Source organism: Solanum tuberosum, unplaced genomic scaffold (genome assembly GCF_000226075.1).
Source record: "Solanum tuberosum cultivar DM 1-3 516 R44 unplaced genomic scaffold, SolTub_3.0 scf00172, whole genome shotgun sequence".
Lineage (NCBI taxonomy): Eukaryota > Viridiplantae > Streptophyta > Magnoliopsida > Solanales > Solanaceae > Solanum > Solanum tuberosum.
This window is the reverse complement of record NW_006239095.1, coordinates 121491-148855: the sequence shown is the minus strand read 5'-3', so window position 1 is coordinate 148855 and position 27365 is coordinate 121491. Positions and strand designations below refer to the sequence as shown.

Here is a 27365-nt window from a genome sequence, read left to right as displayed (position 1 = left end):
CCCCACTCCCACCCCACGTACCCCCACCCCATCCCCTTAAAAAAGAAAAAGAAAAAAAAGTTGAAAAATTACTTAAAACCAGAAAACTGTGCGAGGGGAAAGAAAAGGGGGTTAGAGAGTAGCAAAAAGACAGAAAGATTATCTACTGTAAAGAAGACAAAGTGCACCTGTTTTTGAGGAAAATTCAAGAACCCCATTTCATTTTTAATGGAAAAAGAGATGATCTTTGAATACATATTGGAATTTTGTTAGGAAAAAAAACATTGAATTCTTCAATAAAAATCTCATCTTTTTTAGAGTTACTGTGGATATTCAAGAAGAAGAAGATTGTTTCTTTGTAAAGTTCCTATCTTTTGTTTGTTTATTTCAATCTTTATGTGTTTTTTCCACTTCTTACTTGAGATTTTGGTTATGTTGTTGCAGAGTCAAATCTGGTTTGGGAGTATCTAAACCATAGATCTTGAGGTCAGTCTTTGTTTTCTTGTTTTTACTGTTTCAAAATCTAGTCTTTTTCTTCAATTTGTGGTTGATATGTCAATTTGATTTTGTGGGGTTGTTGCAGATATGGATAAATTACAGTGGGGAAACAGAAAAAGACTTAGGTGTTTTAAGGTGAAAGATTCAACTTCAAATGGGAAATCTGATGGAGGAAGAGGTCTTGTGGTGAAGAAGAAAATTACATCTAGAGTTGTTGATAATAACAAGGAATCTGGTCATCTTCCTCTTCCCATGTCTTCACCTCATAGACTTAACAGGTAACCAAAAAAAATCATATTTTTGATTGTTTAGAAAACTTATGAGTGAAGATTGAGGGGAAAAAAATGCCTCATTTGTGTTAAAGATTTGATTTTTATGTCATATTATGACTACTTTTGGTTTCTTTAGATGTTGTTTGGTAGAGATTGCTTGTATATGTCCAGATTTTGATGCAAAGAATCATTCTTTGATTGCATAGGGGTGTTAATAAGTTTATTGTATATCAAATTGAGCTGTATCTGTCCTGAATTACGCGATTTGATTTCTTACTTGTACATTAGAAGGAAAGGAAGTTTCAAAGTTTTCGACTTTATGTTAGGTTGGGAGATTGGTTTGTAAACACATTAGATGTGAGCTATATTGAAGCATAGGTTGTTTTGGAGCTGGTAATTATACTTGAGAATGAATCAGATTGTTTCTGGTGAAGCTGTTACTTCAAATTTCAGTCGTTGATTTGCTGATTTTCGTAGTTTTTGTTAGGGACTAGAGGTATTTCCTGTTGTGGTGTTTTACCTTTGAGCACAATAGTGCTGTTTTGTGAAGATTTCAAGTCAACCCGAAAAGTAAAAGATTGTAGTACTACAATTTGGTGGTTCTTGTTTTGGCAGGGATTTGGGTGTGAATAGATCTAACGCAAATGAGCACCGTAAGACATCAGTGTCATCTCCCGAGAAGGAGGACCGATATTACACGACGAGAGGGTCGGTAGGTGTGGACGATGGTAGCAAGTTGTTGATGGAACCAAGGGAGGAAAAGAAAAAGATGGTTTGGCCAAAATTGCTCATCACATTATCAAGTAAAGAAAAAGAAGAAGATTTTATGGCCATGAAAGGTTGCAAACTTCCTCAAAGACCTAAGAAAAGGGCTAAATTGACACAAAGAACCATTCTTGTAAGTCATGTGTTAACCAAGAATTGAAAACTTTGTCATTGAAATATTTCTTGATTCTTTCCAAGTTAAACAAGTCTCTTTATCTTGTTGTGTGCAGTTGGTGCAACCAGGTACATGGTTGCAAGATTTGTGCCAAGAAAGGTATGAAGTGAGAGAGAAGAAGACCTCTAAGAAGGTAATACACCTCCTCTCCTCTTATTACACGGACCTGTGTTAGATCCTTCAAAAATGCACTACTTTACTTTTGGAGGATCTCATGCACCCGTGTCAGATCCTCCACTCCAAAAATGCACTACGTTACTTTTGGAGGATCCAACATGCATCCGTGTTAGATCCTCCAAAAATGCATTACTATACTTTTGGAGTATCCAACACGCACATGATAGTTCTTGACGAGGGTGCATTTTATTATTATAACAACATTATGATGTTATTTTCAGAAACCGCGAGGATTGAAAGCTATGGGAAGCATGGAAAGTGATTCAGAATGAAATGTGGTGAAGATAAGAGTGAGTTAAGGAAACAAAGACAGTGTCAGTGTAAAGCCAAGATTGATTTTTGGGAATTATTTTGGGATAGTTGAAGATGAAGGGCGAAGAAGATGGAAAGAAACATTTGGATCTTCTGTACTTTATTTTTTGGGGGAAAGAGAAGGAAAGAAAAATTGTGTATTTTGACATATTATTTTTCTTAATTTTAGCTCACCTTTGGAAAATGAATGCTTCATTTTTTTTGTGTTCTTATTGCATAAATATTTGTGTATTGGAAATTGATGTTTTCCTTTTTTTATTTTTATTTTAGCTTTTCCTTATTCTTTAGATACTTAAGTGTAGTTCGCATGACATAGGGCTCGAAGTTGTGACCTAAGATACAAGTCCCTCAATCTTTGCTAGTTGAGCGAAGCTACATAGAATGATGTATTCTACGTATTAGATCGTATAATATTATTGTAGCATATGTGTTAGTTTACATAATACACATATATAGGATCATTTCACTTACAACTAGTTTTTAGTTTTGTGCTCTTTTTATATATAAAATACGACAGATCTGAAAAAGTTATTTTTTCTCATTTTGGTCCCTCATGATTTGTACAATTATGTTTGGTTCTTGTAGTATCCAGCAAGGAAAAAAACTAACATCCAACTAAGTATGCTTAGTATTCAATTAATTGAAGTGTGCTCTTATTATTTTGCACTAATGAATTTTATTCAAGCTTGACAAATCATTAGCTCTTTAATCATGTGTTATATTGAGGTATTTATAATTGTAATTTTTCAATTGAATTGTATATAGGTGTAATAGCAAGCAAGTATTTGTTAAATAACCTAAAAGAGGATGGTTTTGTGCACGATGTGTGCTACATCATTTTGTTTTTAGTAAGACTAGTTTGTTGATACTTAATGCAAATTTATTTATTTTTAATTCAAATCAAACTCAAATGTTCATCAAATGGGAGGGATGAGAAGGGGTTGAGAAAATAAATATTATTAAAAATATGTCCTCTCATGCATTTTGAATATGTGTGCTAAATTAACTTTTCTAGTAAAATTAGTTTGTTGGCATTGAATACAAATTTGTTCTTTTTAAAAAAATCATATTAGACTCAAACAGTGTTTTAAAAGGCAGGAATGTGAGGTGGAGCGTTTACTTAGTATAGGGCGAGGTGTAAGCCTTGAGACATAGGGCCTAACCCTTATGGATTTTTAAATTTTTAATTTATAATATAGTATAATAATAATTTAATAACACAAAATTATTAAAGTACATCAATAGTTTGAAATAATTACAAACATGATTAAGGAAATTCATAGAAAATAAAACTTCTAACATGACTATACAAGTGTAAATAATCTAATATCTTAACTTTCTAATAATAAGAAGAACCATTATTTCTAAAACTATTTTTTTTACCGTTTTCCTCCCTTAAAGAAAATAATCAATAAAACTTACTAGTATTATAGTGAAAACTTCACTCCATCATGAATAAAATTAAAATCACTTTCAAATAGCTAAATAAAATATGATAATTTTGAGACATATGACAAAACCATTAAGACCAATGATAAATGAAAAAGTAAAATTTCGCTACGTATTTTTAGAAATGTTAGGTAATATATAATCACTTTCACAGTGTTACCAAATAGTAAATATGTGATACTACAACTTGTTATTTGAGTTACTCTTAACCTTCATATCTCTATAGATTAAAAAATTATTACGTATCATTCATTTATTCAAGAATTATGAGAGTCAACAATGTTAATTAAAGATTTTAACATATAATATGTGTAAGATCTGTTAGGCGAGCTTCAAACGTTGGGCATTGGACGTACTTAGTATTATTTATTAAGCAAAAATATATCCTCTTGAATATGGGTGCTACACCAACATCTCTAGTTAGTCTAGTTTGTTGATCTTGAATGCAAACTTTAATTTAGTCAAAACTTCTCTATATAGTCTTGTTTGATATTATATTAGATGTTAAACAATGAAATAATTTTTAAATACATGTGAATCACGCTTGAATAAAGTCTATCTAGAAAAAAATCCATCTAATTTGAGTTGCATATATCCAATATACATATATCTAAGTGCACTAGATATGTATATATCTGACAAAATAAATATAATACGAAATATAATTTAAAAAAAATTAAAATAAAGACACATAATTAAATCTTAAACTAATAAATTTGTGTTGTTTAATCATTGTATAATATCTCAATTGCAAACAACAAAATTTTCTATCAAAATATCAAATCGAACCCTCACCAATAAGATGGAAGTTCAAACAGCCAACCAATTGAGCTACTAAAATTTTATCGAAATCACCTCACTACTCACTTAATCTTTCTTCTATATTAGTCCATTGGGAAAATCTTTTTTAAGATATTCACAAGTGCTATGAGGTAATAAATTAAAACAATGGGAAGGGAAAAAAACAACCCAACAAAACCAAGAAAACTCATCTAGCCATCCATTCAACATCCAATGGCCAAGATTTGTCTCACTTAAATCTACTCAAATACCCCGCTACCCCGCACCCCCACCCCACCCCACCCCACTCAAAAAAGAAAAAAGAAGAAGGGAAAATTACAAAAAACCAGAAAACAGTGGGAAGGAAAAGAAAAGGGGGTTAGAGAGTAGCAAAAAGACACAGAGATTTAACACTTGTATAGAAGACAAGTGCACCTGTTTTGAGGAAAATTCAAGAACCCCATTTCATATTTAGGGGAAAAAGAGATGATCTTTGTATATATATTGGAAAACTCATTGAATTTTTCAATAAAAATCTCATATTTTTGATAGTCACTAAGGCTAAAGAAGAAGGAGAAGGAAAAGAAGAAAAGATGATCTCTTTGTAAATTTACTATCTTTTGTTTGTTTGTTTCAATCTTTATGTGTTTTTCCAGTTTTTGTTAATGGAATTTGATTATTTTTTTATGTTGTTGCAGAGTTTTTTGATAAAATCTGGCTGGGAGTATCAGTATCTAACCCATAGATCTTGAGGTCAGTCTTTTTACTGTTTCAAAATCTAGTTTTTTTGTTCAATTTCTTGTTAATATCTGAATTTGATTTTGTGGGGTTGTTGTAGATATGGATAAATTACAGTGGGGAAACAGAAAAAGACTTAGGTGTTTTAAGGTGAAAGATTCAACTTCAAATGGGAAATCTGATGGAGGAAGAAGTCTTGTGGTGAAGAAGAAAATTACATCTAGAGTTGTTGATAATAACAAGGAATCTGGTCATCTTCCTCTTCATGTGTCTTCTCCTCATAGGCTTAACAGGTAACCAAAAAAAATCATATTTTTTATTGTTAAGAAAACTTAAAGAGTGAAGATTTGAGTGGAAAAAATGCCTCATTTGTGTTAAAGAATTGATTTTTATGTCAAATTATGACTACTTTTGGTTTCTTTAGATGCTGTTTGGTTGAGATTTGTTGTATATATCAAGATTTTGATGTAAAGATTCATTCTTTGATTGTGTTTTGGGGTTATGGTAAGTCCATTGTATGGAAAATTGATTTGTTGGTTTTTTGTGTATCAAATTGAGGTGTATTTGTCCTGAATTATGCGACGATTTGATGTGTTATATGTACATTAGAAGGAAAGGAAGTTCAAAGTTTTCGACTTTAGGTTTGGTTGAGATTGGTTTGTAAACACATTAGATGTGAAGATTGGTTGTTTTGGAGCTGGTAATTATACTTGAGAATGAACCAGATTGTTTCTGGTGAAGCTATTACTTCAAATTTCAGTCCGGCATATCCAATCCATCCATGCCATCCAATTCATCATTTAATATATCTTGTGCTGAATTGTGGTTCTCTACCAGTTTTTCAACCTCATATACCAGTTTTCCTGTTGTGGTGTTTTCCCTTTTGAGCACAATATTGCTGTTTATTGAAGATTCCAAGTCTTAAAACGGAAAAATTCATCGATTTGGTTACCTGAAATGTAAAAGATTGTAGTACTACAGTTTCAGTTATTGATTTGCTGATTTTCTTAGTTTTTGCAAGGGACTAGAGGTATTTCCTTTTGTCGTGTTTTACCTTTTGAGAACAATATTGCTGTTTGCTGAAGATTCCAAGTCTTAAAACGGAAAAATTCATCGATTTGGTTACTTGAAAAGTAAATGATGGTTGTACTACAATTTCAGTCATTGATTTGCTGATTTTCTTAGTTTTTGTAAGGGTTTAGAGGTATTTCATGTTGTAGTATTTTACCTTTTGAGCACAAAGTCTTAAAATGGTAAAAATCTTCGATTTGGTTGCCTGAAAAGTAAACGATTGTAGTACTAAAATTTAGTGGTTCTTGTTTTGTCAGGGATTTGGGTGTGAATAGTTCTAACGCAAATGAGCATCGTAAGATATCAGTGTCATCCCCTGAGAAGGAGGACCGGTATTATACGACGAGAGGGTCGGTAGGCGTGGACGATAGTAGCAAGCTGTTCATGGAAGCAAGGGAGGAAAAGAAAAAGATGGTTTGGCCAAAATTGGTGATCACATTGTCAAGTAAAGAAAAAGAAGAAGATTTTATGGCAATGAAAGGTTGCAAGCTTCCTCAAAGGCCTAAGAAAAGGGCTAAGTTGACACAAAGAACCATTCTTGTAAGTCTCTTTACTTCAAATTCAAAATGTGTGATCCAAGAATTGGACTTTTGTCATTTAAATATTTCTTGATATGTTGTGTGTAGTTGGTGCAACCTGGTACATGGTTGCAAGATTTGTGCCAAGAAAGGTATGAAGTTAGAGAGAAGAAAACCTCTAAGAAGGTATTGCACTTGCTCTCTTTTATTGTATGCACTCATGTCAGATCCTCCAAAAATGCACTACTCTACTAATATACACTACTTTTGGAGGATCCAACATGAACCCGTGTCAGATCCTCCAAAAGTGAACTACTCTACTTTTGGAGGATCACACGTACCTGTGTGTCAAATCCTCCTAACATACACTACTTTTGGAGGATCCAACACGCACCCGTGTCAGATCCTTAAAAAATGCACTACTCTACTTTTGAAAGATCGCACGCACTCCTGTCAGATCTTCCAAAAATGCACTACTTTTGGAGGATCCAACACGCACATGTCGTTTGAGCAACATATATACTTCTTGACAAGGGTGTATTTTATCATTATAATAACATATTATGATGTTATTTTTTTGTGTAGAAACCAAGAGGATTGAAAGCTATGGGAAGCATGGAAAGTGATTCAGAATGAAAATTTGGTGAAGATAAGAAGAGGAGGAAAGAAAATTGTGTATTTTGGCATATTAATAGTATATTTTGCTTTTTCAATGTTAGCTTCATCTTTGGAAAATGAATGCTTTTTTTAGGGGTTCTTATTTATAACATATAAATGTTCAATGATGTTATCCTTTATTTAGCCTTTCCTTTTTGCCATCTTTCCGTCTTCTTTTTTTATCTTTTCCTATTTCTTCTCATTTTTAACCTCTCTATGAACACTTCAATTTTATCAAACATTTTGGTATATATGTGTTTAGGATTGTCTTTTATACTTGAAAAAACTGAAAATGGATTTGTCTTTGAATAAAATTTTTATAATATGGTACTAAAATATAGTAAAAATTATAGATATCATTGATTTCATCATGTATATGTTGATTGTTAGATGAAAAACTACCAAAGCATATGAGATTTGTGTGAAGATTATTTGGTGGAATTTTAATGAAACATGCTTTAAAGGAATCTTCTTAATGGATGTGATGTTTTACACAATGTGTTCCTCGCTTGTTACTTGGTTTTGATGTACTTGAGCTGAGGGTCTCTCGGAAACAGCCTCTCTACCTCTACGAGGTAGTGGCAGGGTCTGCGTACACTCCACCCTCCCCAGACCCCACCTAGTGGGATTTCACTGGGTATGTTGTTGTTGTTGTTGTTGTTGCTTTAAAGGAATCATCTTAAATTTGTGACTTTTATGCTACTATATATATCTCTTTGATTCTATTAAAAAATAGCATAAATGTCATCTACTTTCATGCCTTTTTTCTCAATTTCGAATCTGAAACCTCTAGTTAACAAAGAACGATGACATACTTTTATTTCACTTTGTCATAAAAAAGGGAGTACATATGTATGCCAACAACCATTATTTACAATATTCTAGCATTGTAGCACATAACATAACAAGAGCTAGAATTTTATTGTGAAAAAAAAAAACATTACACAGGCATAGAGGCTTGAATCAATTGAATGGGCCACATAAGTTCAGACCAATCAAAGCACCACCAACGGATGTGTAGCAGATGAGTTACTCCTTCCTTAATCAGAGGTCTTGAGTTTTAAATTCTGGGTATAGAAAAATTCTTGATAGAGAACGCTTTCCGACTTACGTCGAGCTTCAATATGGATACCGGGGATCGATGAAGAAATAAAAAAAAATAGAAAAGACCAGTCAAAGCATGCCCATCTACATTTTTGCATCATAATAGCATTTTCTACCACAAGTATTTGGAATTGGACTTACTAATCTTATTCCCAATTCTTCTCCTACACCATTTACTTTAGTAGCCCAATCACATATATGCATATATATAAGGTGCCTATATATAAACATCACAGAATTATTAACATTATGATTAAGGCATAATTATAAATATTTCTTTTAACTTAATTTTACTTCGCATTTATGCCCTCCAAATTGAAGTGTTGACAAGCAGACATTTAAATTTGAATAAAACTGAACAAGTAAACACACACATCCTATGTGATGGGCTTCAATTAGCATCTAATCCCTCCAACTTTGGGTATGCACAAGTGGACACTTAAACTTGTATAAAATCGAACAAGAAGACACACACGTCCTATGTGATATAATGCACGTATGATGTCAGGTAGGACATGAATTGTCACGTAGGATGCCACATAGGATGCATGTGTCTAGTTGTTCAACTTTTGAATACTTTAAAGTGTTTGCTTGTGCACAATCAAAATTGAAGGGCATAAATGTCAGTTGAGGCTAAACTAAAATGCTAAAAGACACATTTATGTATTATGACTACAAACTAATAAAATAATAAGGAGATCACTAGTAATTAAGTACTAGTAACCACTAACCACACATGGATTTTGAGCTTAACTTAACTCCAAATAAGTATGTAACTCATTAAGGTTGAATAAGTTGACACATATGTCATACGTAACATAATACAACATGTAGGCGTCATATAGATGTCACGTAGGATGTCAAGTTGGACGGATATGTCTACTTGTTTAACTTTATACAAGTTTAAGTGTTTACTTATGCACACTTAGAGTTGGAGAACATAGATGCCAGATAAAGCTAAATTAAAGAATATATTTATATATTATACCACAACACAAAACTTCATACTAGCCAGTAAATAGTATAATAATATTTAGCACAACCAAAAACCTTTCATTTAAAGGATGCATGCATGCAATATTTTATTTGCATTCGAGGTTAGGTTATCATAATTTCATATCTCAGTTTACGTGACATAATTTAATTGACGTTAAGAAAAGAACTGGATATTATGTACTGTTGAAACTTGGGGTTATAATAAGTATATCTGAAATATTATTTGTATGATTATAAAAGCTTCTCATTAAGGAGTAAAAATAAGAAATTTAGAATTAAATACTTTCAAATATGAGTTATTATTTATTTTTATTTTTTTAAAAAAATATTAATATGCATGAAAATAATGTCACATAAATTGAAACAGAAAGATTAATTAAGTAATAAATTTGTGATAAGTGAGATTAATTCATAATTAATTTGCACAAGCATGTATATATAAAAAAAATTGTATAGGTACAAAAATGAAAAGATATTAATTACCATTCGAGTGTCACCAAAAGCAAAATCAATTTTGGTGAAGAAGAAAACCTAGCCATTTTTAATTATTATTATTTTTTACACCATCAATAATTCAATATAGTTTAATTTTTTATAACAGGTTAATTATCATTTTTATTAGTTAATCCGTTAATACAATGTTCAACATAGATCGATATTGTATTTGTAATTATCTTATAAATTATCTTTTTTATTTATATCGTTGATGTATAGAACTTACATTCTTTATTTGTTATTATTTTCTTATTGTAATCTTCTCTTTATTTTTTACTGGTGGCTTGAGTTCATTAAATTAAATTAAATAAGGTACCAAATATGTAATAAATATAATTGGGCCAGTGCAATCAACAACCCCTAATAATTGAATTTTTGAAAAGAAAAAAGTAGACAGAACAGATAAGATTTGGCCTGCCTTTAGCAATAAATTAATTTAAAGGCTGATCGTATTATATATTCCCTCCGTTCACTTCTACTTGTTCTATGAACTCTGTACGTTTTTAAAGAAATTATAAAATAATATTCATATTAATTGACCTAGAGTTTTAGCGCTAGTCCGAAATAATTTAACAAATAAGTAACTAATTTTGAGGGTAAAAATATATATTTTTTCCTGATATGTAAAAAATGATAAGCAATAGTAAACGGAGAAAGGCCATGAACTGATTTGAAGAATTACATAACCTTATAACTAACCAGATCTATTTTCATGTTTCGATCTTTTTATTTTAATCTTTTTTTCTCATTTTTGAGGTAAAACTTTTTTTTAGCTAATTATTCATAAATCGTGTTTCGCACGCGGGGGCGGTGGCAGCATGATGAACCCCCTTCGACGAAAAATATTACTATTTATACATGGTTAAAATTAATTTTTTGATATGTATAATAGATGTCGAACCCTCTTCCACTAGTTCGTGTGTTTACTTCTCAGTCGAGCAATCACATTTTGTTTCTTACTCCTCCACGACACCAAATTACCTCCTACTAAAACACAATATCCGGATGTCGAACGTCTGTCAGAGGGTGATCCTGCCCAATCAACGTCTGTATATCCAATGATATGCCATGGCATTGATCCTCAAAGAGTAGTCCTTTACTGGGAGCTGACTTTATATATCGCAGAATACGAACAACTGTTTTCCAAAGACTATCACAAGGGGAAGTCATAAACTGACTTACAACACTAACAGGAAAAGAGATATCAAGTCTAGTCACTGTGAGATAATTCAACTTTCCAACAAGTCATCTATACCTTTCAGGATTACAAAGTGGTTTCTTTGTTTGTTAATGAAAGACAAATAATTTCATAATTTGATCTTCTTATACTTTGAGAAAAAACAATCATAAATAATGAGTATGTATTATCAAGTTTATACTAAATTTCATCAATAAAAACACTTTTTTGACATTTAATATGAAAAATCTACTCACTTTTTTTATATGTAAAAAACGTGGATGGTAAAATAAAATCCTAGGTCGTGAATGATAATTCAATTGAGGAAGAAGAAAGAGAGTTGTTGAACACAACACACTCAGTGTTTGAACAAGCTTATGTGCACTTCAATTAATTCTATAGGACGCTTGCTCAACAAGTACCAAGTTACTCTATCCACTAATTCCATGGGACATTTGTTATCTCGTTCAACAAGTACCAAGTTACTCCATCCAACTTTGGGTGGATGGAAAACATCATCTAATTTAATTGAAGTTGGTTTTGAAGACTAAAGAGAAGTCCACTATAAGAACAATCCTCTTAACACAGTGAAAGTGAAAAAGAGCTTGAAGTAACTAGTAAAGTTATTATCATATGCTCAGGCGATCATGGAATTAAGCCTCGAAAACCGCCTCTAATAGAAATACAAGGCAAGGTTGTGTACAATAGGCCCTTTCCGGGACCTTGCACATTGCGGGAGCTTTAGTGCACCAAGCTGCCCCTGTTACCACATTACTTCGAACTTTGCAACAATTAATGAAGAGGGGTTTCTTTAAGCAGATTGATATTAAAAAAACAACAATAAGCTATGTGTACAACTGCAAATTGGCAAATAGCTTGCAGCAACATCAGCAATAGGAATTCAGATTTAAATGGTTCAAATATAGTGTCTGGAGAATAATCCTCAACCTAAAAAGATTTAAAAAAAAAAACCTCTTGAAATTTAGTATACCAAACAACGCCTTAACTCCTTTATTTCTCCTCAATTCAATAGCCTCAAACTGCGTGAGGAAGAAAGACTTGTCCTCACACATTTAGGCCTTTGCTTTCAGAAGTCTTGCTTTGAGCTCATCGGCAACAGCGTCAATGAACTCTTCCGTGTTCAGATAATGCTCTCGTGAAAGCCTATTCAAAGGGAGGAAACGGATTTAAAAGGGATGAGAATGGGAACTCGACTAACAAAGACAAACGAGAAAAGGTAGACAATAAGGCTTACTTGGATCCATGGATGATGAGTGCAAGATCTTTCGTCATCTTTCCAGATTCCACTGCACCAATGCATGCTGCCTCTAGTTTCTCAGTAAAATCCAAGAGCCTTTCATTGTTGTCCAATGTTGCCCTGTTCACAAGCATTTTATTAGGTACTCATACTTCCTACGCTTGTGATACCAGGCTAAAGCTCAGCAGATCGAGAACTATAGTAACCTACCTGTGTGCAAGTCCACGAGTCCAGGCAAAGATTGAGGCAATGCTGTTTGTGCTGGTTTCACCTCCTTTCTGGTGAACCCTGTAGTGGCGGGTAACAGTTCCATGGGCTGCTTCAGCCTCAATGGTCTTGCCATCAGGACACACCTGAACCATACATCCACAACTTTTCAGAATCCAAAACAACGAATCATATCAGCGACGAGAAGGAAAATGATCTAAAGAGCCAGAAGCATTGTCATATATTTCAGAGAATTATAGAAAAAAGAAAAACTGAAAACGGCACAAGGAGTTGGTTGAAGCAATTGAAAATAAACATACCAGGACAGAAGTCATCAAACCAAGGGATCCAAAACCTGTTCCAAGGGAAAAGGGATAAAATTATAAACCTCTAGGAGCAGAGATTATAGAGAGAAAGACAGGAATACTAAATTCAGCAATTAGCACGTCAATACGTCATAACATATTCTATGAAGATTTGTCGAAATGACAGTCTTAAGGCTACAAAACACATGTGTGATACCTTGTGCTAAGAAATCACTCTGAACATCCCCATCGTAGTTCTTGCAAGCCCATACGTAACCACCTTCACTCTTTAAAGCATAAGCAACCATATCGTCGATAAGACGGTGTTCGTACCTATAAAGCATCACGAAATAGTCAATGTTTATGTACTTGTGATATTATAACCATGCTTACCAAGTGAACTGTGGAACTCACCAGATTCCAGCTTCCTCGTACTTGGACTTCCAATTTGCTTCATAAACTTCTTGGAAGATGTCCTTGAACCTTTATAAGAGTATTTATGGTAGTTCAGAGGAACAGAATGTATACAAAAACCACTAGATATGTGAGGGGGAAAAAATGGCTCGAGGTGCCAACCTAATTTAAAATGGATTAAGTGAAGGCCAAATGGGAAGCAGAAAGATCAACTGTTAGGTTGCTTACCTCCCATCATATTTCTTAAGAATGGTATTCTTTGTACTAAGATAGAGTGGCCATTTCTTTTGGAATGCCATGTTCATTGAAGCCTCAGCAAATGAACGAACAGACTGCATCACATCAAGAAAGTGAAAGTGAAAGGATATAAGTGTGCAGCAATTTAATATTCAAAATTTGGAATGGAAACCAAACAATTGTAAGCAAACCTCGTCTGTGTTGTACATGGATAAAGCTACTCCACCAGCACCAGTAAAGTTGTAAACTTCAAATTCAGTCTTCTCGTCTGATCCTTCTGGCACTGATAACGTATTAAAAAGAATATTTCAGTAAAGATATTCTAAGCGAGTAAGCAAAACCCTTTGCTAATAAGAAAAGGCTGGAATATAGACCCTATAAGATGAGTAGCATTGCTATCTAATAGGTTCATATCAAGTAAAGCAACCAACAAAAATTTACCAAACACCAATTTGAGTTTTCCAGCTCCTTTAATAACTGTATCAGTAGCTCGGTATTGATCTCCAAAAGCATGTCTACCAATGCAAATTGGTTTAGTCCAACCTGGTTTAAGAAGCAGATTTCACTTAACTACATGTACAATTAAATCAACTTGAGGGAAGACGCAAAAGCAGAAAGCACAAGAAATCTGGGATACCTGGGACAAGTCTGGGGATATTTTTGCACATAATTGGTTCTCTAAAGACAGTTCCTGTAGACAATGCCAATGAGTGCAACAAGCTATAATTAAGCACGCCATAACTAAGAAAGAACATGATCCAAAAACAAGAAGAAATGCAGGGGTACCATTTAGGATGTTTCTGATTGTCCCATTTGGGCTCCTCCACATGGATTTCAAGTTAAACTCCGTTACACGGGCCTCATCTGCAAAATAGCACATTTTTAGAATGATAGTCAACAGAAAGGATTGATTTTTGCTGAAAATATGAGCAAAAGCTCAACAAAAAGGAGTAGAGTCCAGTTGGACACTGAAATAAGCACCTGGGGTGATGGTTGCACACTTGATAGCTACGTTGTACCTGCAGTTAGACCATACAGTAGACATTAAGAAACCAGAAGGAGGCTGAAAAGTTACAACTAATGGACAACCGATACCAGTTAAAGTTAATATGAAGCACAAATGGAGAGATATCCAGTAATCTAAAAAATTAATGAAGACATGAATAGAGGAAAGAACAGCAAATGGATTTGCTCCAACAAATGGATATTTTCTTTCCCGTTAGTTGTAAACTAGGAAGTAAAGATGAATAAAAACATACTTCTGAGTGGCTTCCGCACTTTCAACTGTAACCTTATCATCTGTGGCATCACGGTGGGGAAGGCCAAGGTCAAAGTATTTTATGTCCAATTCCAGAAAGGGAAGGATGAGCTAAAGCAAGCAAAGAAGCTTCATATATTAGTGGCTTGCAATTTTATTGTTAGAAGGTGACAAGAAACCCATACTGACTCAGAAACAATCCAAGAAAATTTGTTACCTTATCCTTGATAGATTTCCAAATAACTCGTGTCATTTCATCTCCTGAATCACATAATCAAGAAGAAGATAGTAAGAGATAAAAATTTGTAGTCTTTAACAGTCAAAGTCGCATGAATAATTTAGATAAAAATTACGTTAAAAAGATTCCTTCGGACCAAAATAACCAAAACTAAATTGACTTCTGAAATGATGTCACCAGTCAATGTTATAATGAAATACTATAGAAACCTAAATGAGGTCACAAAGTACGACTTACTATCAAGTAAGACAAAATTTTAAAGAAGCCTTTCATATGATCAGTCTTGAACTAATTCAAGAATGGTGGGAATACTTCAAATTAAGAAAATTAGATTGTTTCCATTTTTTACGCATCCCCGCATATCAAAAGAATGGTTAGAAGACTAACATCTGTTTAGTTTGGATTATGAAAACCACTCTGATTCTTCACATAAGTGATTACTAATCGAAGAACTATCTATTTTTAATTGAGAAAGTGATTCCTCTACACACGATAATGAACATTGATTTTGAAAAATTCCAATCCAAATAGTCCCCAAGTAATATTGAACAAACATAAAATAAACAAATAAATAAAAAAGACAGAGTCACTAGATTTTCCTCTTCAGCATCAAACACAGAACAAACAAGGACCCACAAGATATATAAATGCAAGCAATAACACAAAAGAAGACCAGCATATAAGTTTCCCATTTGTTAAAAGTTTGGATCTTTTTTTCATCAAAGAGCTCAATATCAATTCTTGAAATGGATGGTCAATAGTTATACAAACTAGTTAACAACTCTGATCCAACCAACCCCACAAGATATATATATATATATATATATATATATATATATATGCAAGTAATAACACAAAAAGACCAGCATATATGTTTCCCATTTGTTAAAAGTTTGGATCTTTTTTTCATCAAAGAGCTCAATATCAATTCTTGAAATGGATGGTCAGTAGTTATACAAACTAGTTAACAACTCTGATCCAACCAACCCCACAAGATATATATATATATATCTTGTGGGGTTGGTTGGATCAGAGTTGTTAAGTAGTTTGTATAACTACTGACCATCCATTTCAAGAATTGATATTGAGCTCTTTGATGAAAAAAAGATCCAAACTTTTAACAAATGGGAAACATATATGCTGGTCTTTTTGTGTTATTACTTGCATATATATATATATATATCTTGTGGGGTTGGTTGGATCAGAGTTGTTAAGTAGTTTGTATAACTACTGACCATCCATTTCAAGAATTGATATTGAGCTCTTTGATGAAAAAAAGATCCAAACTTTTAACAAATGGGAAACATATATGCGCGTCTTTTTGTCTTATTTCATGCATATATATATATATATCTTGTGGGGTTGGTTGGATCAGAGTTGTTAAGTAGTTTGTATAACTACTGACCATCCATTTCAAGAATTGATATTGAGCTCTTTGATGAAAAAAAGATCCAAACTTTTAACAAATGGGAAACATATATGCTGGTCTTTTTGTGTTATTACTTGCATATATATATATATATATATGCAAGTAATAACACAAAAAGACCAGCATATATGTTTCCCATTTGTTAAAAGTTTGGATCTTTTTTTCATCAAAGAGCTCAATATCAATTCTTGAAATGGATGGTCAGTAGTTATACAAACTAGTTAACAACTCTGATCCAACCAACCCCACAAGATATATATATATATATGCAAGTAATAACACAAAAAGACCAGCATATATGTTTCCCATTTGTTAAAAGTTTGGATCTTTTTTTCATCAAAGAGCTCAATATCAATTCTTGAAATGGATGGTCAGTAGTTATACAAACTAGTTAACAACTCTGATCCAACCAACCCCACAAGATATATATATATATATATATGCAAGTAATAACACAAAAAGACCAGCATATATGTTTCCCATTTGTTAAAAAATTGGATCTTTTTTTCATCAAAGAGCTCAAAATCAATTCTTGAAATGGATGGTCAATAGTTATATAGAGTAGTTAATAACTCTGATCTAACCAACCCCACAATATATATATACAAGTAATAATGCAAAAAAACACCATATATATGTTCCCCATTTGATAAAGTTTGGATCTTTTTTTCATCAAAGAGCTAAATCAATAGTTCTATAGATTAGTTAACAGCACTGATCTAACCAACCCCACAAGATATATTCTTCAGCATCAAACCCAGTATAAACAAGGACCCACAAGACATATATATATGCAAGTAATAGTCCAGCATACGCAACGGAGACAAAAAAAAAATAGGTAATTCTGCTCATTTGTCATAATGGTATCTTTTGATGCGAAAGCTGATTCGGACGCCAGGGTCATCAAAAGAAAAATGGACCAACATATATCTTTTCCCATTTGTTAAAAAGTTTGGATCTTTTTTCATCAAAGAACTCAATATCAATTCTTGAATTGTTGATCAATTTTTATATAGACAAGTTAATATCTCTGATCTAAACAACCCCACAAGATATATACAAGTAAAAATTCAAGAAAACACCATAGTTATGTTTCCCCTTTGTTAAAGTTTCAATCTTTCCCTTTTTCAAGAAAAACAACAGAGCTCAAATCAATCAGTAGCTAAACAGTCAATCAGTAAGATCTACAAAAATAAAATAAAAAAACAGATCTATTAATCAAAATGGAGAGAAAGAGATCTAACCGTCCATCTCAACGATGGGGTTTTGAACAGTGATTTTCTGAAACGCCATTTTTGCAGACTGAGAGAAAAAATAAACAGAGAAATCTCAGCCGAATGGAGAAAAGTTGGTAGAAGAAAATGCAGAGTGCACAAGAGTCTGCTATGCTTTGATATATATATACTGAGAGTTGGTTGAGTTGAGTTGCCACCTAAAAGGAGGGTTGCGATGGTGTGGTAAATACGTTTTTATTTTTAGTTGGGAATCTTGATTTGAGTATTTTTTTTTCTTGATTTAAATTTAATCAAGTGTCAAAATGAATATCAAACAGAGAATTGGTTGAGCTACCAATCAGAGGTCTTGATCTTGGTTCGATAGTAATTATTGTTAGAAAATATTTTAATTGAGATTTAGTCGAATTTTTATACGTATAGTAAATATCAAAAATTGAGATTTAATCGAATTTTTATATGGATAGTAGACACTAAGTGAGGAAAAAAAAAAGGAGTTGGATGAGCTAAGGATACTTTTTTTTTTCTTTTGGTTGTCTTTTTAAGAATATTCATTTTCAATAATTACTATTACTAACTAAAAATAAATGACAAATAACATATTTATAATACAAATAATCTTTATCATGATCATTTAAAAAGGTAATATCTAAGAATGTAATGCAGTGGATAAGTTGCTTTATTTTTAATTAAAAGTTTTAGGTTCGAATCTTCTATATAAAAAAATCATTAATAAAGAACGATTTGCCTCAAATAAAACTTTATATGGTACGAATTTAAACTAATCAAAATCAACGTAAATATCAAACATCGAAAGGTATTAAATCAAAGATTAAGTAAAGGCTGCAAGTTCAATTGTCTCTTTCTGAATTTTTCAACTTATTAGGTGAAATAGACCAAAAAGTACTTTTGTTCTGATACTCCTCATCCTTTTTTTTTTTTTTTTTGGTTCTCATTGATGGTTTAACATATAAGTACAAGTAAATTAGGTTTGGACTCGATCCTCATTATAAATATCAAACATCATAAACAAAAACTACAAATGAACCATGTTGATAATAGAGGAACTTATAATAGTGAAGTATTATTTTCTAGGATTAGTAGTACTTTTGATTCCTCATTTACGGGTAGATTATGATTTTCATTTTTATACTATGTAGATTATTAAACTTTCAATTAATTGGATTATGCAGTTTTAATTTCTTTCGTTGTGAATATTCATAAATTCAATATAAGTATTAATCATCTTATATCATTTAATTACTCATGTGATATTATTAAAATTGTATTGTTATTTCATATTTGATTTTAATATAATTCTTTAAATAGTCAAATATATAACACATTTTCTACATGAAAAAAAAACACATATTTTAGTTAATTGAATATTAAATATACTAAATCATATATATTACAAAAATGACCAAAACTAGAATTTTACCAATAACTTAAGAATCAAAAACTACTATTATCCTAATATCTATTTTTCTGAAGTTATTATCTATTATCTAAAATATGAATAAGGAACATAAAGTCCTTATCCTCATTGATATTATATTATATTGGTCCCCATATATGTATATTTATACACATATTTATGCAAATTAAGTAAAAGTCCTTTTCTTGTTCCTCCATCATTCATTTTATTTTATTTTTGGATATTTTTATATGTGAAAAGGCAACATATATATATGTGTAATTCTGTCATTGGTTTGTCAGAAATATTTGAGGATAATTAAAGAACAATTCAAAAATTGCAAAATTTTCAGAGTTCAAAAAATATCTTATCTAAAAAACATAACAATAGAGGCATGAAAATGATAGCATATATATAGTAATAAATATATATTGTGAAATGATTTTATGTGAAGCCAAAAACCAGCTATATATGTATGTATATATATATATATATATAATAATAATAGCCAAATTTTTGTGCAATTGTTTGGGAATAGTTAATTAAATAATAATGTAGAGTTAGGTGAGATGCTATTTATTTTTAAATTTAAATTAAATATATCAACTACTATGCTTCTTTCTTTTTTTTCTAATTGCATATCTCTATCATGGGAAGTGGGGACTTGGAGCCAAACTTTTCTATGCAGAAATAATTGAAAATAAGTTAATATCATCAACCATCCACTTTCTTTAGTCAGAGATTCCGTATTTGAGTTTTGAATGTAAAAAAAACTTGATAAAAAATGTTTTTTGTCAAACAAAATTTATATATGACGTGTAATTAAATTAATCAAAGTCTTGATGTGACATCAAATAGGAAACAAAAGAAAAATGAAAATAAGAGGGAATGTCCATTCAAGAGTGGATAAAGGGAATTATTTGCTTGTTCCGATAGAAAAGAAGGTGAACTGAATCTTAGAGCCTGATTGAACAAGCGATATGAAATCAGACTGATGTGAAATTAAAATTTTAATTGAACATGTAGTTTAAATTTCATAAATTGTATTTATTTTCATAAACATAAAAATTTCACAAGTTAAAAAAGTTATCAAAATTTTCTCAATTCTTACACAATCTTATCAACAGAGGAAAAACATAAGTCATAAATAAAATATCGTAAATTTTGTGATGGTAATATTGACATTTTCTTTTTTGGTAGGTTTTCTAGAAGTTGTCTAGAAGACCTATGACTTTATAAAGATGACAATATAGGGGTCTTGTCCTACCCTACACAATGTCATAAGTAATATACAAAATATAGTACAAATTTTAACTAAAGGTTCCAAATATTTGTAGATAACAATAATAATTACGCATCATCAATCATATCATATTCCAATCAAGTTAAAAATCGAGCAAATTTTATATTAGATGCCAACCTATCAGCAATCAAAATCTTTTTTTTTATTCGAATATAAAACTAACAATATGAGTAAGCTCATCAATATTTGTCTTAAGATTAGATATATTAAACTGAGTTGTCTAGATTTAAAGTTTAAACATTTCAATAGCCATGTGAGAAGATATAAATTCAAATATTCCCTCCATCTAATATTATTTATTCATAATTTTGTTAAGTGGACAACTAAATCTGACATCAATATCAATAATTATGGTAATTTGATCATGGGATGTTGAGGATATATAATTTTTATATAATCAATTATTAAGATTAGTTGACTGAATATTCTTTCTATCGACTTATATATATATAGCATAATGTCTTACTAGCATACTTATCTCATAAAATGTCACATCAAATTAGTTACGTATGATATTTTTGATGAGAACACAATTTTTTTAATTATGTTTGTATTACATATATATTATCAGTTCGATCCTTATTCTTACCTAATTCTTATACATACGTATATTACATGTATCGAATATTATATGCATAAGTTCTACATTGGATATATTTATATTATCAAACTTACAATTTAATTAACAAAGTGTCAATTCATAACCAGATATTCGATCCTAAGCACAACCTTATTATAAAAAGAATATGGAATAGAGTAATATCTTATATTTATCAATAAACTATGATCTTCTTTCTCTTTTTTTCATTTTTTGATTGATTTTAAGGAAGTTATAGTAGAAATTTGGAATAACAAAAACAGTTAAACTAAGAGACTACTAGAAAACATGGAATTACCTACGAAATTTATCAATATTCCTAGCTAATCTATCGCTAAATAATTTCTAGCTAGTTGGATTTTCATATAGTCTATAACTAATTATAGCTAAATGAGATTAGAATGAAATTCTTGATCGTCACAAATTTCTTATTTTCTTGTAGCGCTAAAATGTACATAAGGAGGTCCAGTAAACTAGATTATAGGCTTCCATGGTCCAGTCTGTAAGCCCAAAAGTTTCACAAACCCAATAGCCTTTTAATCTTGGGCTTTATGTTAATTCACTTAGGTTAGGACTTTCCTTTGACACCAAAATTTTTTTGAGCAACTTTCACATTTAGCAAACATAAAAATCATATTTGTTATGTATAGCTATAGGTTGCATAATTGCGCTCCATAGCAAACTTTATGTTTGTTGTGGAGCATCAGATTGTATAAACCGCTGGGGGCATCAGATTTGTATAATATCGCTGGCAGCCTCTCATTTGTATAAATTGTCAGCAGCCTCTCGTTTGTATAAATCGTTGGCAGCCTCTCAATTCAATTTTATGTGTTTGTATATCTGCATAAAATTTGAATTTGTATACAATTGAATCGAAATAAAACGTTTGTATATCAAATCTCTCTCTCTCTCTTTCGCTTTATACAAACACAAATTATACATTGTATTTTGTATAATCTGTGTTTGTATAAAGCGAGAAAGAGAGAAAGGCAAAAGAGAACTGGGCAGAGAAAGATTTGTATTGTATAATTATAAGTGTATAGGACGAAGATATATATATTTGCATCTGTATATACAATTTTCTCTCGCTTTATACAAACAGAAACATAAATTATACATTTGTGTTTGTATAAAGTGAGGCTGACGAGCGAGAGAGGGAGAGTGGCGAGTGAGAATTTCAGGGAGAGAGGCGAACAACAACAGTTTGCTATGGGTTACAATTAAATCAAATTGTGGTTATAACATTTAATTTAAATTAATAGTTTGTTATTATATATAATTTTCCCTTTTTTTTCTTAAAGAGGTCGTTTGGTTTAAAGACAAGTTACGCAAGGGATATTTATAATGTACGAATTAGTAATGCAAGATTATAGTGGAACCAAACGAGCACTTAAGGTTTGGGCCTAGGTCCAGTATTGTATTAGTTAGTTCTAGAGGCCCAAAAACCCATGGATTAGTGGCCTAATTCATTGTTCTTGCTAAATGATTATCTTTATGCTAATTGCCAATGTGTATATCTAGTTTTGATCATTTCAAGTAGTAGTAAGTACTAATTACTATCACCACTAGCATTAGTGCTAAGTCATTAAAATTAACCACTTCATGAAGCAACTCTGGACTATTAGTGCTAATCTTTTTCATTAACTAATAATTCAATGTACATGTTATAACTGTGGTGTTTTAGTAAGCTTGCGCATACTTCAAGTAATTTTATCAGACACCTACTACCTCCGATATGTAGTAGTGGAGCCAAGATTTTCCCTAAGGGGTTCAAAATATAAAAAGGTAAACATACAAAAAAAAATTAGGGGGTTCAACATATACTATATATATACATAAAAAATAATTTAACCTTACATATATATAGTGTAATTTTTCGCAAAAGGAGTTCAAATGAACCCTCTTCTCTCCACTTGGATCCGCCCCTGCCCATCATCGCATGTACTAGTTCACCCCGACTTGGATGGATCGCAAGAAATCACCTAATGTTTTTGCCTATTGAACTGGAGATCCCATGATTCTTAGATTATTTCGTTGATCATTACGCCACACCCGAAGATGCAATTCAATGTATATGTTTAAGGACATGGTCTTAGGTTGGCATTTTACTTCACAACAGACTTTTTCAGGAGGGGATGCAGTTTTCAACATATTCACAAAGAGTAATGATCACATTGGTATTTCCCCACTTACAATTCTGAATTCATCTTTCACTTTTTTTTACCCACTAGTGTATAAAAGTACCATGCAAGTTCTTACAAGACCAGTGTTCTCTACTAATGGTTTGTGTAATATTCTTGAAAAAAAGTGAATCATTATGAGTATTATAATATATTCATAACATGTATTACTACAAAATATTCTTCCAAAAAGAGAAGCAAATTCCAAAATAATATAAACTCATAAAAAGGTTGCAACTTTACAATCACTTTTCATGCAATGGTCATCTAACAATTTTAAGACAGATAACCAACCAGAGTTGCGGTGGAATGATAAATACTCTTTCATCCTTAACCAGAGGTCTCAAATTCAAATCTCCTAAGTAAAGACTTGTTTTTGTTAGGAAGCATTTTAACTTTCCGATGCAAATCCAAATTTAATCGAACTTCATAGTAAGAAAAGTTCTAGGACAGATAAACATTGGACACAATGTGATTAGTGGGAGTGACAAAAGTGGGGCTATCTAGAAAAAGTTAATGGACCATCCACAGATGATAAAATATAGTGAGATCCACTAACACCCCATCCAATATGCCTTTCTTCTATCCACTCAACTTACTCACATTATAAAACAAAATAAAAAGTCACATTCTTTGAACCAACAAACCACAAATCAAGACTTGGTTGTAAAATGAATACTAATAGGATACATTTGATTATCCATAGAGTGACATTACTCCAAAGAGTGGAGTATATAAACAAATGAAAAACAAAGAAGATGACAAAAGGCCTTTTGTTTCTTTCAAGCTTTTTTTGAGAAACTAGGCCACACTTTCCCATTCACTTACATGGGAGATCACCTTTCAAGGTGAAGGAAAAAAAAAAGCAAAAGGATCAAAACTTCCCACTAAAGAAAAAAAAGTTCACATTTTTACTACTAACTCAAACCTAAAAAATCAAGAAAACCAAAAGGGGTATACAAGAAAGAGAGCATTAGACTAGATTAAAATTTTACAAGGGTGGGGACTATTATCAATAATGAGATCTTCTTCTCTTTTTTTTTCTTGTTTTTGAGCGTTCTTTATTGCTTCATTGACAATTAGGGTTTCTACCAGGGCCTCCATAGTAAAAGTGATGGCCCCAATCTTCATTACTACCTGTTTGGACATCATAACAGTTGGATTGCTCAGTGAAGGTGCCAAGATCTTTTGGAGATTTAAGATTATTTGAGCTGTCAACAACTTGAATGTTTCTGAAATAACTTGACTTGCCAAAACCTTCTTCTGGAAATCTACCACTTCCCATTTGTGTAGCTGTATGTTTACCATCTGGTTGTGAATTCACCACTTCACCACCCCACTCTATCATGGATGCACTCTCTGCTAAATAGGAAAACAAGAAAGATGGCCAATACCCCAATACATAGTCATTTCCAAATTGCATCCACCAATGTCCTTCTTTTGGATCCTACAATAAATATGTCCAATATAAAAGGATTACACCAACAAGAACAAACCTTCTTTTTAGTGTGTGTGTGTGTTTCAGGTACAAGAATGCACAGTTAGTTTTTTGAGGGGGGTTAGGGAAAGGGGATAACAAAGTGCGGAAACGAATTCATGTAGTCGACCAATTGAACTACTAATATTTTCCTCAAGAATGCACAGATCAATACAACTTGTGTGTTTCTGAATAATAAAGATTTAGTCTTTCTATGTATTCAGAAATGCATTTTTCCTTATACTGATGTTGAATGTACTTTTCTTACACTCAATTTACTTTATGAGATGCTGGCTACTGGTGCAATAATTTGGCACAGAAGGCAGAGAATATTAGGCTGAAAATCTTGAAAGTGGATTTTTACCTTCCAGATAAGAATACTGATATCATACTGAGAGTTTCTCAAGGCTGAAACAGGAGAGATACTTGCTCCCATAGCTATAGCACTGCTGACTTGAATGAAACCTGAGCAAAGAAGGTTGTAGCAACCTGTTGCTTGATATGCATCACTCTGCAAATATAGTAACCAAAAGAGATTCAAGAAAAGATTACATAATGTTCAAATGAAAATGAGATCAAGAGCTAATCAATTTACTCAAATTAGTAAGAAACTTACAGTCCAGTAAGTGAATAGTCTTGTGTTATTGTCACCATAGAGGTCAGGGCTAACCTGACATTCACATGTATGCTTACTATTAGACTCAAAAATACTTTTTGACATGTGAAGGTGAACTAACTTCTTAACTCAAAATAGTTCAAATGTAGCTAAAACATCTTTCATATAATTAATATACCTGCCAACCAGCTTCAATGCTGTTTAGATCTTGACCAAAAGAACCACCAAGAATCCAAAGCTGAGATAAGCTAAACTCATTTGATTGTTGTACCTTAGGTTCCCATACATTAATAGTTGCTTTAGCTCCATAATACCTATCTCCTTCAACATAAGCTATTGCATGCTGGAAATACACACACAAAAAAAAAAGTCAGAATATGGACTCCAACACAAACTCCAAAGGAAATGACAATGAAATCAAGAAATGGTTTTGCACCTGATGGCCACTTTCATTGGTAAGGTCAGGATCTGTAGACCTTGGCTTAGCAATGCCTTTGGGCTTCTTCTTACCATACTTTTTGACAGAACTTGCCCTCAAAACATCATCTTTCTTTGTTCTCCTAACAGGAATAGTGTCCTCAGGGCATCTTCCATTCATATGCCACAACTGAGTTATGGGATTAGTACTTTCTTTAGACCTTGTTGACATTTTCTCCTCATCATAAAGCCCTTCTGGATGGTAGCTAGGTCTCATCTGAGCATATTACAATGAATTTTCAAAAACTGATAAAGCCATTTGTATTAAAAGCAATGAACAAAAAAAAAAGAAATATAGACCTGGATTTTGTGATCTTTGAGGAATGGGTGGTCAAAAGCAGGTTGCTGAGAGATGTGTATACAGTCAATGATATCCCCATCTACACTCTGTATAATCATTACATTCACAACATTAAAAATCTAATCTTAGTCACTTCCCTTCATCTCAGAGATGCCATTATTACTCTTAAATAATTTTGAAAAACTTCCAAGAACAAAGGAGGAAGAAAACACACAAATTGGAACCAAAAACAAGAGAACCCTTACCCACACACACACACAAAACAAACTCCCAAAAACCCAAATGTAACAAAACACTGAGAACATCATTTTTCTCCAGCAAGAACTTAAAAACTCAGAAAAAGATTGAATTTTTTTTATTGTAACTATCTCAAAAGTAAGCTAAGTACCTCAATGCTTTTAATGGGAGGTTTATTGACCCTTTTCAAGTGTTTCTCAACCTCAAGCTTCTGTCTTGAAACAGATAGTCTAGCAGCACAAGATAATGAAATCAAAGAACCCCACAAGTAAACCAACATGAAAACAACAAGAAAAGCTCCTCTCTTCCTCTTAAAACAGCTAAACTGCACAGCAACTGCCATTGAAGTTAAGCTGACCTAGCTAACCACCTCAAATAAAGAAAACAAGCAAGACCCAAGTCAAGATTTGAGCTAAAATCACTACCCAATAAACAATTTCAGTGTCTTTTGACCTCAAATCAACTCCACCATAGCTAGATAACCAAGCTCTTAAACTACACCCCCCTCTGCTAATCCTACGCACCCCCTTTTTTTTTCTTCTCCTCCTCAAAGAAACACACTTTACTATAACCCCAAAGTGTTTGAGGACAGTGAGGGCTAAAAAAGCTTTTGCTTTGATTGTTTCTTCTCTCTCCACTTTCTGCTTCTATCGATAAATCCAATAAAAATGCAGAGATGGGTCTGTCTTTTTCTGTTTCCATATTCACACCCATGTATTTTATTACTCTTTCTTTTCAATTATTAAGTAATTCTTTTTTGAAAATAATAATAATTTGTTTATACCTTACTACTCGTTTGATACAAGTGATAAGAGATAATTAATCGAGTTTATTTTATGTTTAATTGGGATTAATTTATCTCGGAATTTACTTTGTTTGGATGGTTGTTACGTATTGTTTCATAATATATCGTATTAATTTGTATTGTGTTGTATTGTATCATATTGTATTGTTTTAATGAATACATTGTTTGGATAGATTGTATCTTCTTTGTCATTACATAATATGAATGACAAAC

General features: G+C 32.1%; 3 protein-coding genes across 5 annotated transcripts; 1 reads left to right on the top strand and 2 right to left on the bottom strand.

Annotated features, from left to right (window-relative positions):
- Nucleotides 1-58: 58 nt before the first annotated feature.
- On the top strand, nt 59-7548 carry LOC102592029 (uncharacterized). 3 transcript variants are annotated; one of them, XM_015311652.1, is made up of 6 exons: nt 59-337; nt 424-465; nt 563-755; nt 1365-1647; nt 1745-1822; nt 7320-7531. In XM_015311652.1, the coding sequence occupies exons 3-6, from the start codon at nt 565-567 to the stop codon at nt 7368-7370; spliced, it is 603 nt and encodes a 200-aa protein (XP_015167138.1). In that variant the 5' UTR covers nt 59-337; nt 424-465; nt 563-564; the 3' UTR covers nt 7371-7531. The 3 variants fall into 3 exon arrangements, with proteins under 3 accessions (XP_015167138.1, XP_006354122.1, XP_006354123.1); XM_006354060.2 differs by lacking the exon at nt 7320-7531 and adding an exon at nt 2088-2390; XM_006354061.2 differs by lacking the exons at nt 59-337; nt 424-465; nt 563-755; nt 1365-1647; nt 1745-1822 and adding exons at nt 4738-5011; nt 5106-5160; nt 5246-5438; nt 6474-6756; nt 6843-6920 and having other exon boundaries at nt 7320-7548.
- A 4421-nt stretch (nt 7549-11969) lies between these two features.
- Nucleotides 11970-17895, bottom strand: LOC102591365 (isocitrate dehydrogenase [NADP]-like). The gene is made up of 15 exons (XM_006354059.2): nt 17754-17895; nt 15060-15103; nt 14844-14953; nt 14566-14603; nt 14371-14448; nt 14222-14275; nt 14026-14127; nt 13776-13867; nt 13576-13679; nt 13348-13416; nt 13151-13266; nt 12949-12983; nt 12632-12774; nt 12419-12541; nt 11970-12327 (listed from the first exon to the last, which is right to left on the bottom strand). Exons 1-15 carry the CDS (start codon nt 17800-17802, stop codon nt 12237-12239), a joined length of 1248 nt encoding a protein of 415 aa, XP_006354121.1. The 5' UTR covers nt 17803-17895; the 3' UTR covers nt 11970-12236.
- Nucleotides 17896-23903: 6008 nt separating this feature from the next.
- Nucleotides 23904-27053, bottom strand: LOC102591027 (uncharacterized). Its single transcript, XM_006354058.2, has 7 exons — nt 26499-27053; nt 26110-26196; nt 25769-26026; nt 25511-25675; nt 25333-25386; nt 25081-25227; nt 23904-24686 (listed from the first exon to the last, which is right to left on the bottom strand). Exons 1-7 carry the CDS (start codon nt 26688-26690, stop codon nt 24309-24311), a joined length of 1281 nt encoding a protein of 426 aa, XP_006354120.1. The 5' UTR covers nt 26691-27053; the 3' UTR covers nt 23904-24308.
- Between the last annotated feature and the right edge of the window lie 312 nt (nt 27054-27365).

Coding starts and splice junctions, on each gene's coding strand:
- LOC102592029 (XM_006354061.2), top strand. CDS start 5,248: ATGGATAAATTACAGTGGGGAAACAGAAAAAGACTTAGGTGTTTTAAG. Junction 6,757..6,842: donor TGACACAAAGAACCATTCTT/GTAAGTCTCTTT, acceptor TGTTGTGTGTAG/TTGGTGCAACCTGGTACATG. Junction 6,921..7,319: donor AGAAGAAAACCTCTAAGAAG/GTATTGCACTTG, acceptor TTTTTTGTGTAG/AAACCAAGAGGATTGAAAGC.
- LOC102591027 (XM_006354058.2), bottom strand. CDS start 26,690: ATGGCAGTTGCTGTGCAGTTTAGCTGTTTTAAGAGGAAGAGAGGAGCT. Junction 26,197..26,498: donor CTCCCATTAAAAGCATTGAG/GTACTTAGCTTA, acceptor ATGATTATACAG/AGTGTAGATGGGGATATCAT. Junction 26,027..26,109: donor TCAAAGATCACAAAATCCAG/GTCTATATTTCT, acceptor TAATATGCTCAG/ATGAGACCTAGCTACCATCC.
- LOC102591365 (XM_006354059.2), bottom strand. CDS start 17,802: ATGGCGTTTCAGAAAATCACTGTTCAAAACCCCATCGTTGAGATGGAC. Junction 14,128..14,221: donor TATCCCCAGACTTGTCCCAG/GTATCCCAGATT, acceptor TTCTTAAACCAG/GTTGGACTAAACCAATTTGC. Junction 12,984..13,150: donor GAGTGATTTCTTAGCACAAG/GTATCACACATG, acceptor CCCTTGGAACAG/GTTTTGGATCCCTTGGTTTG.